Source organism: Poeciliopsis prolifica, unplaced genomic scaffold, assembly GCF_027474105.1.
Source record: "Poeciliopsis prolifica strain line A6 unplaced genomic scaffold, Auburn_PproV2 SCAFFOLD111, whole genome shotgun sequence".
Taxonomy (NCBI): domain Eukaryota; kingdom Metazoa; phylum Chordata; class Actinopteri; order Cyprinodontiformes; family Poeciliidae; genus Poeciliopsis; species Poeciliopsis prolifica.
The window spans coordinates 106,969-118,571 of record NW_026562486.1 but is presented as its reverse complement, the minus strand read 5'-3'; the positions used below and the strand labels follow the sequence as shown (position 1 = coordinate 118,571).

At 39.6% G+C, this 11,603-nt stretch overlaps 1 protein-coding gene across 1 annotated transcript; it reads left to right on the top strand.

Annotated features, from left to right (window-relative positions):
• The first annotated feature begins 1,587 nt into the window (after positions 1-1,587).
• Positions 1,588-8,230, top strand: LOC129354496 (C-C chemokine receptor type 6-like). The gene is made up of 2 exons (XM_055023952.1): positions 1,588-1,642; positions 6,043-8,230. Exons 1-2 carry the CDS (start codon positions 1,640-1,642, stop codon positions 7,243-7,245), a joined length of 1,206 nt encoding a protein of 401 aa, XP_054879927.1. The 5' UTR covers positions 1,588-1,639; the 3' UTR covers positions 7,246-8,230.
• The last annotated feature ends 3,373 nt before the right edge of the window (positions 8,231-11,603 follow it).

Genomic DNA, 11,603 nt, shown 5'->3' with positions numbered 1-11,603 from the left:
AAAAATAAACATGGATGAATTTCCTAAGATCTTGTTGGGACTTTAATCCTGAAGGTGACGAAAGGCCGACTTTGTAACCGTCTTTATGTGTCTCTGAAGCTTCATTTTAATAACATTTACATGGAGTCTGGCTTACCAGCATTTTGTTCCCCTTTTTGACAATTTCTTTTTTGGCTTCTCACTAGTGGAGCAAATCAACATGGAGACTTATTCCTCCTACAGGACAAAACTCAACCTGACAGGAGAATCCAGTGAAAGGCGTCCAAATAATTTATTGATACATGATGGAAAGGAGAGAAAAATGAAGGATCCCTAACCCTAACCCTGACCCTAACTCATAACCCTAACTCATAACCCTAACCCCAACCCTTAGCCGTAAACCTTAACCCTTAACTCTAACACTTGTTATAATACAAATGAGTCAACGGAAATAAATAATAATAATAATAATAATAATAATAATAATAATATAATAATCAGATGTAGTTTCACTGTTGGCCACTAGATGGTAATGTTGTACCATCAGGATGACAGGATGAATCACGTCTTAACGCATCTAAAGTTCAGTCAGTTTGGGAGAAAAATATCTGAACCTTCATTTGTAGCCTTGACTCAGATTCCAGTCTGGACTTTAACTAGGCCGTTCCAAAATATAGATATGTTGTGATTCAAAGTGCAGAGCATGGAGACAAATGTGGACAGAGGGCCAATGTTTGGTGCACTACCTCCACCTAGTGGTCATGTAGTGGAAGAACAGCAGAGCCAGACAGGTCAGACCTGTTGCTGACGTCTCTCTGACTGTTTTTGTTTTCTTAAGCAACAGGATGTTGCTGAGCATTTGGATCATGTTGCTCTGACTGGGAACGATCTCCTCCCGTCTGAGCTTTAATTCAACACAAAGAAGGAAGTGAATCAGCTTCGGAAGGAGAATCCTGCTTTTGCATGACAGAAACGTTGCATTAGATTAATGAGATGCTGGATTTATTAGATAAAATCTCAGTCTTTTCAAAGGGACTGTTGCTTTTATAGAAAGTGAAAAGGTGTTTGGTTTGAATGGCAGCAGGAATGTGGATTAGCAGCTTATTGTTGCTAAGATGACTTAGATTATATTTAAGACCAATAAATATCATGGTCAATGAAGCAGAATCTCTGACATTGTTTCAAATATTTGACTCGCCATCATCTTCCTCTCCGTCTGATTTAACATGTTTTAGTGTTTCTGTTGATTGGAGGAAAAGTTGTAGAAAAAATCTGAACGATTCTTCAAACACTTAGAGAACAGAAATGATAAAAACCTTTCAGCAATTATTTCTTTTTTGTTTCTAAGCTTTATGTTTGTTTTATTTTTATTTAACAAACTCAGAAACATTATTAAACATGAGGGACAGGAGCCCATGTCTCTGTCTTCTCTGTCTTTTAAAATAGACTTGAATTGGTCCAAAGTTACAAGAGATGATCATTTTTAAATGAGATAAGATTTAAAGATTTAAAGCCTTTTCATCCAGTTCAGTTTTTATGTTTCAGACCAAAATAAGGATCAAAATAATGTCCTGAGACATAAAGTCTGAAATTTTTCCTCAAGAGTGAGTAAATGAACCATCCGTCAGACGGAGAACGGCTGTGACTCTGTGTGTATATTATGGTCTGTATCCTGGGTATATTATGGTCTGTATCCTGGGTATATTATGGTCTGTATCCTGTGTATATTATGGTCTGTATCCTGGGTATATTATGGTCTGTATCCTGTGTATATTATGGTCTGTATCCTGGGTATATTACGGTCTGTATCCTGGGTATATTATGGTCTGTATCCTGGGTATATTATGGTCTGTATCCTGGGTATATTACGGTCTGTATCCTGTGTATATTATGGTCTGTATCCTGGGTATATTATGGTCTGTATCCTGGGTATATTATGGTCTGTATCCTGGGTATATTATGGTCTGTATCCTGGGTATATTATGGTCTGTATCCTGGGTATATTATGGTCTGTATCCTGTGTATATTATGGTCTGTATCCTGGGTATATTACGGTCTGTATCCTGGGTATATTATGGTCTGTATCCTGTGTATATTATGGTCTGTATCCTGGGTATATTATGGTCTGTATCCTGGGTATATTATGGTCTGTATCCTGGGTATATTATGGTCTGTATCCTGGGTATATTATGGTCTGTATCCTGGGTATATTATGGTCTGTATCCTGGGTATATTATGGCCTGTATCCTGTGTATATTATGGCCTGTATCATAGGTATATTATGGTCTGTATCCTGGGTATATTATGGTCTGTATCCTGGGTATATTATGGTCTGTATCCTGTGTATATTATGGTCTGTATCCTGGGTATATTATGGTCTGTATCCTGGGTATATTATGGTTTGTATCCTGGGTATATTATGGTTTGTATGGGTATATTATGGTCTGTATCCTGGGTATATTATGGTCTGTATCCTGGTATATTATGGTCTGTATCCTGGGTATATTATGGTCTGTATCCTGGGTATATTATGGTCTGTATCCTTATCCTGGGATATGGTCTGTATCGGGTATATTATGGTCTGTATGGGTATATTATGGTTGTATCCTGGGTATATTATGGTCTGTATATGGTCGTATATGGGTATATTATGGTATATTATGTATGGTCATCTGGGTATATTATGGTCTGTATGGGTATATATGGTCTGTATCCTGGGTATATTATGGTCGGGTATATTATATCTGTATCCTGGGTATATTATGGTCTGTATCCTGGGTATATTATGGTCTGTATCCTGGGTATATGGTCTGTATCCTGGGTATATTATGGTCTGTATCCTGTATATTATGGTCTGTATCCTGGGTATATTATGGTCTGTATCCTGGTATATTATGGTCTGTATCCTGTATATTATGGTCTGTATCCTGGGTATATTATGGTCTGTATCCTGGTATATATGGTCTGTATCCTGGGTATATTATGGTCTGTATCCTGGGTATATTATGGTCTGTATCCTGTGTATATTATGGTCTGTATCCTGGGTATATTATGGTCTGTATCCTGGGTATTATGGTCTGTATCCTGTATATTATGGTCTGTATCCTGGGTATATTATGGTCTGTATCCTGGGTATTTATTCTGTGTATATTATGTATCTGTGTATATTATCCCTGTGTATATTATGGTCTGTATCATAGGTATATTATGGTCTGTATCCTGGGTATATTATGGTCTCTGTATCCTGGGTATATTATGGTCTGTATCCTGGGTATATTACGGTCTGTATCCTGGGTATATTATGGTCTGTATCCTGGGTATATTATGGTCTGTATCCTGGGTATATTATGTCTGTATCCTGGGTATATTATGGTCTGTATCCTGGGTATATTATGGTCCGTATCCTGGGTATATTATGGTCTGTATCCTGTGTATATTATGGTCTGTATCCTGGGTATATTATGGTCTGTATCCTGGGTATATTATGGTCTGTATCCTGGGTATATTATGGTCTGTATCCTGTGTATATTATGGCCTGTATCCTGTGTATATTATGGTCTGTATCATAGGTATATTATGGTCTGTATCCTGGGTATATTATGGTCTGTATCCTGGGTATATTATGGTCTGTATCCTGGGTATATTATGGTCTGTATCCTGGGTATATTATGGTCTGTATCCTGGGTATATTATGGTCTGTATCCTGGGTATATTATGGTCTGTATCCTGGGTATATTATGGTCTGTATCCTGGGTATATTATGGTCTGTATCCTGGGTATATTATGGTCTGTATCCTGGGTATATTATGGTCTGTATCCTGGGTATATTATGGTCTGTATCCTGTGTATATTATGGTCTGTATCCTGGGTATATTATGTCTGTATCCTGGGTATATTATGGTCTGTATCCTGGGTATATTATGGTCTGTATCCTGGGTATATTATGGTCTGTATCCTGGGTATATTATGGTCTGTATCCTGGGTATATTATGGTCTGTATCCTGGGTATATTATGGTCTGTATCCTGGGTATATTATGGTCTGTATCCTGGGTATATTACGGTCTGTATCCTGGGTATATTACGGTCTGTATCCTGGGTATATTATGGTCTGTATCCTGGGTATATTATGGTCTGTATCTGGGTATATTACGGTCTGTATCCTGGGTATATTACGGTCTGTATCCTGGGTATATTATGGTCTGTATCCTGGGTATATTATGGTCTGTATCCTGGGTATATTATGGTCTGTATCCTGGGTATATTATGGTCTGTATCCTGGGTATATTATGGTCTGTATCCTGGGTATATTACGGTCTGTATCCTGGGTATATTACGGTCTGTATCCTGGGTATATTATGGTCTGTATCCTGGGTATATTATGGCCTGTATCCTGGGTATATTATGGTCTGTATCCTGGGTATATTATGGCCTGTATCCTGGGTATATTATGGTCTGTATCCTGGGTATATTATGGTCTGTATCCTGGGTATATTATGGTCTGTATCCTGGGTATATTATGGTCTGTATCCTGGGCTCCCAGTGGAACCAGGACGGCCGTCTGAAGCTGCTGTCGTCACAGACCAGAAACCTGCTGCTCAGCTTTTACTTCCAACTCTTTAATTTCACCCTGATGTTTTCTAAAATATCACTGGTTCCAGTCCTAAAATGGTGGTGAACCGGCCGGTTCTAAGAACCTGTTTGGATTTCCAGTATAAACAGTTCAACATTTTCAACACCGAATGAAAAGAAAAATCATCTGAAGGGTTTCTGAGCCAAACTGATTCATTCCTTCAGTTTAATGGTATTAAATAATTCCAATAATCCAGCCGTAAAGTAACAGACGCACTAAACAGTTTTACCGGGAATATTTATGAACCTGACACTATTATGCAAATGAAAGAGAATCAGAAACATGGATAATATTTAACTGACATATTAAACTTTACTAAGTTTGTTATGTTGCTGATGGAGTCATTTAATGAGGTCACAGTAAATGACTGACTGACCAGTTTGACCAGTTTGACCAGTTTGTTCTGCAGATGTTCAGACAGTAAAGTTAATTAATTCTTTTGTACTATTTTAGATGTTTGCTTTTTAATAGCAGGAGATTCAAAGTACTTCACATGATGAAAACAAAACAATAATCTTCAACATAAAGACCTGGATGAGTTTCTCCAGACCCTTTCAGTTGTTTAGTCCTGAAAATGTTCTTCAGCTGATAGAAGGCCGACTTTGTAACCGTCTTTATGTGACTGCAGGTCAGATCTGATGTCCAGTCTTAAGCTGTAATGACTGAGGCTGTTTTTAGCGACTCTTGATCTGTAAGAACTGTTTCAGTTTGGTTTCTGTTGGCCCTTCATGCACTGATTTGTTTTAAACATCTGTTTAGTGCGTAAGGTCGAGCTGTGTATCATTATCTGTGTATCATCTGCATAGTTATGATTCCAGTGGTGCAAACCGGAGGAACCCAGGACTGAACCCAGGGGTTCTCCGCATGCCAGCTGCTCTGATGGGGAGTTAAAGTCTCTGCTCTTTAAACCAGTTCAATGCTGAACTGTTGGTGACGCGTAACATGCTGTGATGAGGTCCAACAGAACCGGCGCTGTGGCTCCTCCACAGTCTAAACCACTGAAAACCTTCTCTCACCATCAGATCTAACTCGTTTTGCTGTCTGTCGGTTAGAATTACCTCAATTATTTGTATTTGCAAAATACCAAAACACTTAGCATCAACAGGTTTCAGATTTGTTTTGTAACTTTCCTCAAACAAAGTCAGTAAAGTTAACGGTCAGAAATCTGCTGTAGATCTGGTAAATAAACACTTTGACTTTCAGTTTTTTGATTTTGTCCAGGAGATTGAAATAATTTTCATTCCTGTTTGAATGATCAGATGTTGGATGTTCATTTATAATATTTCTCAGAGATTTCAGGCACCATGATATTGCAAAAGATAAGGATCTTTATTGTTTTGTGTAATTTTAACTGTTTCAATGGAAACTTGTCAGTCGAACATAAAATGAGCAAATCTCCACTGTTTCCTGATTTGTCTTTTCTTTTCTGCAGTCAAACATGGAGGACTCGTCCATCACCCAGGCAGATTTTAATGCCTCTGAAAGGGAAGAACCGTCGGGACCCTGCAACTTCAGCAGCAGCAACAGCGTCAGCTTGCTGCTCAGCACCTACATCTTCCCCATCATCTGCATCCTGGGCTTCATGGGGAACGTCGTAATAATCATCACTCTGACATTTAAGACCAAACGCAAGCTGGAAACAGTTGAAGTCTTCCAGCTCAACCTGGCCATCACCAACCTGCTGTTCACCGTGGCGCTGGCCTTCCTGATCTACAACGAGCTGCTGTCATGGCCGATGGGCCAGGCGGCCTGCAAGCTGGTGCAGGGATCCTACAGCATCAACCTGTACAGCGGCATGCTGATGGTCGCCGGGATGAGCGTCTTACACTTCATCTGCATCTGCAGCTCTATGAACTGTCAGATGAACCTCAAACAGCTGAAACACACAGTCATCATCTGTGCGTCCATCTGGGTCTGCGCCGTTCTGCTTTCTGTCCCCACCTTCTACTTCTACCAACTGTATGAGCCAACAAGTGATACGTTCTACATGCTGGAGGGTGAAGAACACAGCAACTCCTTAGCGTCGCCGAGGTTCGTCTGTGAGTTCCAGTTTAAAGACCAGGACTTGTCCCAGATTGTGAAAGTGGCGGTTCCCAGCGTCCAAATGGCTGTCGGCTTCTTCCTGCCTCTGCTCACCATCATCTTCTGTTACATCTCCATCGTCATCAAACTACTGACACACAAGTTCAACCGAACGGTCACCAAATCCCCCAAAGAAATGGGCCAGACCACCAGGTTTTTCACAAAACCCAGAGACAATGAAGTGGAGGCAGTGAAGAGGGTGACGGGGATCATGCTGGTGTTCGTGGCCTGCCACCTGCCCCACAACCTCATCCTGCTGTACGACACCATCACCATGTTCCAGGAGATGGCGTGTGAAAAGGCGGACCGCTGGAGCACCGCCCTGTCCATCACAGAGTTCATAGCCTACCTGCAGTGCTGCCTGAACCCGGTGATGTACGGCTTCATCGGTCACAACTTCAGGCAGAAGTTCAAGCAGAAGTTCACGGAAATCTTCTGCCCAGACAAATTACAACATAGACACAGTTTCATCCAGATGTCTATAAAACGGACTACATCCGGCTCGACCATCTACCATAGTCCTAAAGATCATCCGGAAACTCCATCGGTCTAAGAGGAGGGCAAGCTTTGACTTTAATTTAGACTTTTAGATGTACTATGATTTATAGTGAAGGTAGACTCTTTTATCTAACCAGTCAAATAATTGAAACTTTTGTTGTAAAGTCACTTGTTAATCCCAGATGTTTTAGCAATGACCATGTTTTTTAAAAAAGTGGCAAAAATCCTAGAAATCAGATTACAGTTGATGAAATATCAGCTGCTTGAAGGTTTTGCTCCAGCAGGAGTTTTTCTGGCCTCCTCATGTTCAGCCAGTCAGCGTCAGCTCAGACCTGCTGTTCAGGATTTTCAGCCTGCAGTTCCAGAGAAACTCACATTTCAACGTCTCACCGCCTGTTTCACTGTTACTCTTTACCAGGTTTTATACTCATTATGCATTTTAGCTTTAAATAATGAAACATTTGCCTTGATCTACAAGTTTTACTCAAGGAAACTCAGTGTTTGGCGTTCAGTATGAAGTCATTCATTGACTGGTTGGATGTTTTCAGTCTTTGTTGTGACTGTTGGATGGTTAATGTCTGTATTTCTGTTGCATCTTCTCTTTCTCTGTTAACTAACTATTCACAAATCAAGACACTGACTCTGGAGAATGTCTGCAGACCACACACATGCTGGACTCAGACTTTTACCTTTGGATCGGCGCCACAGACATTTTCTGCCTCACTGGAGGAGTCGAATGTTTGCACTGTCATAACCTACCAGAAAAATGTTTTGCTTTATTTGTACCTTTTGTTTTATCTCCTCTGACGTTTACATATTTATATCCGATGTCTGTCTGTTTGTTGACACAGTCTTGATTAATAAAACCGGTTCTGAAGCAACCTGAGGTGAACTGAGACTCAGACAGCGAAGGGAGGAAACGACTGCAGCTCTTTGAATTATTAACTCTCATCGATGTTTCTGTAATAATCCCTGCTGGGCGTTTGAGCTCACAGCCTGGAGGCGTCTGGAAACTCAGAGATCAATTAATGACGAGCAGCAAGGAGAGAAACCATTTCAACAAACCGTTAACCTGAAGCAAAACCCAAAACAAGCAGTTTATTAAAATGTTTTTTTATTCAGATTTATGTTTGTCATGAATATGAAAGTGGTTGTGTGGAGCAGCTGCGAGGCGTCAACCTATTACCTGTCTCTGCCCTTCATATTTTAGATTCTTTGTGTCTGACGGAGATTCATTTAATGACGAGTTTCCATTCAGACATGAGAACAAACATTTCTTTCATTTTGTACGTTAGACACCAATCAGCCTGAGAAAAGATTTTATCAGACTTAATCTGGACATTTTGGGTCATAATTCAATCATATTCTATTCTATTGAAGGTGGAAATATGAGAAAAATGCAGAATCTGTTTTAGTGGCTTCAATCGTCTCATTTTGATTATTTGTAAAGTTATTGAGGTAAAAATGAATCCAGTTTCTAAAGTCTTATGAACCCAAACAGAGAAAAACTTTTTTACCAGAACTGAGATGATTTACGTTTGTCGTTCAGGTTTCAACCTGGCAGGCAGGCGGCGAACCTCAGAGGATCCCACCGAGACACGACCGGTCCAAACAAAATGACCGGTCCAAACCACCGACCGGTCCAAACAAAATGACCGGTCCAAACCACCGACCGGTCCAAACAAAATGACCGGTCCAAACCACCGACCGGTCCAAACAAAATGACCGGTCCAAACCACCGACCGGTCCAAACCACCGACCGGTCCAAAACCACCGACCGGTCCAAACAAAATGACCGGTCCAAACCACCAACCGGTCCAAACAAAAGAACCGGTCCAAACCACCGACCGGTCCAAACAAAAGAACCGGTCCAAACAAAACGACCGGTCCAAACAAAAGAACCGGTCCAAAACAAAAGAACCGGTCCAAACCACCGACCGGTCCAAACAAAAGAACCGGTCCAAACAAAAAACAAACAAACAAGTTTGATTAAAATCAGATAATAAAAGAAAAAACAATAAATGAAGCAGATCAATGAGGTTTATAGAAATATTATAATAAACAGCCTGAAGGATGAAAACTTTCTACTATGAAGATTTACTGACGTCTAACTGAAATGTAATCAGGTTAACGATGGACTTTGTTTCCTAAAGAAACTAAAATAAAAACTTTGAGAAGCTTCATCTGGAGGCTGTTGACATGGAAACAATAAATCTCAACCGTCTGACAATCATCTTCAGATTTTATCTTTTAAAAACTCATTTTAAAATCTCTATGATTTGCTTTTAATTCATTAAAATTCAAGGAAACATTCTGTTCTCTTTCTGCCGAGTCAGAAAGGATTCATTAGTCTCTGATGGGGTGAAACGTTAAACTCTGGTTTCCAGCCCGATCTCAGCCGGTTCCTCCTCCCATCCTGTTTGGTCTTTAATCACCTGCTGCACCATCATCACACCTTCACCTTCCTGCTTTATTGATCAGTTTCAACGGCTGCAAAAGGTTTGAGTTAGTTTTTAATTTTCTGTATTACTGGAGTTTGTTTGTTTTTCCAGGCGTCTTAATAAAACAACTAATGCGTCATTTTGGTTCCAACACTCAGCAGAGATTCGTCTCCATTAAACCATGAGGAGGGAAATTATCCAGACATTAATCATCTGGCCAGCTGCCAGGTCTTTATTTGATGTTTTTGTTTCTCTGAATTAATTTTCAATTAACTCTTGGAAGTATTAAGTCCATCTGTTATGTTAATGAGCTGCTGCCATCAGAAATCTGCATGAAAAGGAAATTAAATGATCCAGTAATGAGTTTCTGTCATTTCAGATGATGATGGAGGGAAAAAACACATTAAATATCATCAAAATAAAATCTGTATTTTGTTTAATTTTTTCAGGAAACGTTTGAATTAAATTCCAGACTGAGAGCGAACAGCGCCACCTTTCTTCTCATGGAATCACTGCAGATGATTTTCTCCATGTTTGTTCAACTAAATGTGTCTTAGAGTAATAATTATACATTGTAAACTTTGGAAAACCCAGTGGACCAGAACCAGAACCAGCAGACTGCCCGGCAGACCGCCCGGCGGTCTGGCCACCAGAACCGCCGCCAGGAACAAACTGGACTTCATCATCACTGAGGACTGAGATACTTGGACCCACTGCAGGACAGGAGACTCTGTGCCGAAGCTCTGGAGCGCTCCGGGTTTTATCCGAGTCCGGATCCGAGCTTTGGATCTCTGGGAGCAAAGATCCAAGATGAACGAGTCCAACGTGACGCAATTTATTGATCCTTACCAGCAACGATGATCAATACTGGTTCATGTTTTATTGATGGAAAAATCAATTTGTTCAGCAAAACGTTTGGTTGCTTTTCATAAACTCAGTGCAGCTAAAATATTTTGCTGAATTGACAGAATCAGTTACTGCATTTTTACAAGCTGCAGCTGTTTGTGTCATTATTCATCATCAATATTCATCATCAATATTCATCATCAATATTCATCATCAATATTCATCAATATTCATCATCAATATTCATCATAACCTGCTTTAAATCAGGTTTATCTGATATTATCAGACCTGAAGTTAAAACCTTCAGTTTGGTGAAGCTGCATGAATTCTTACCTGTGCATTAATATTTCACATCCTGATCCTCTTTAACATTTTAACATGAAGACCAACCTGCTGCTTCTGTTTGTGACCAACAGGCGTACCTAATAAAGTGGCCAGTGAGTTCAGCTGCATCTGAACTGAAAAACGATCGTCTGAATCTATAAACGGTTCATAACCAGATCTGTAACTTCAGAGTTTAAAGACAGACCTGCGAAAAAAGTTCAACTAAAATGAACAAAAAGAAAAGGAGAAAAAAATCAACTGAAACAAATAAAAACGGAAATTAAAGGTGAAAAACTAGAATCAACCAGATTCATGTGTACAAAACTGAAACAAACTGGAATTATAGATTTATTGGCTTTTTGAACTGATATAAAATATAAGCTGTTTACATCAGCTGTCTGCTAATCACAGCCATCCATTTTCCTGCTGGCGCCACTTATGCTTGTCCACAAAATGGTGACAGCAAAAGTTGAGAGAAAACTGAATTACTGAATCATTCTTTGAAAATAATTTCTTCTGTTCATTTATACATCATCACAATTCAATAGTTTGACTTTTTAAATTCTGCACCTGGAAATGAACCAAAAACTTTGACTAGACCTGATGAAAACTAAACATTTAGCCAGTAAAAACTAGAAAACACGAAATAAAACGAACTTGTGGAAACAAACATTCACTATGAAATTAAACTAAGATGAGAAACTATCATAACTTTGGTAAAGTGGGACGTGGAGCAGCAGATATTAATGATCAATGTTGGTTTTCTCACAAATAAAAATCTTTATGCATTTATTACTCCTCA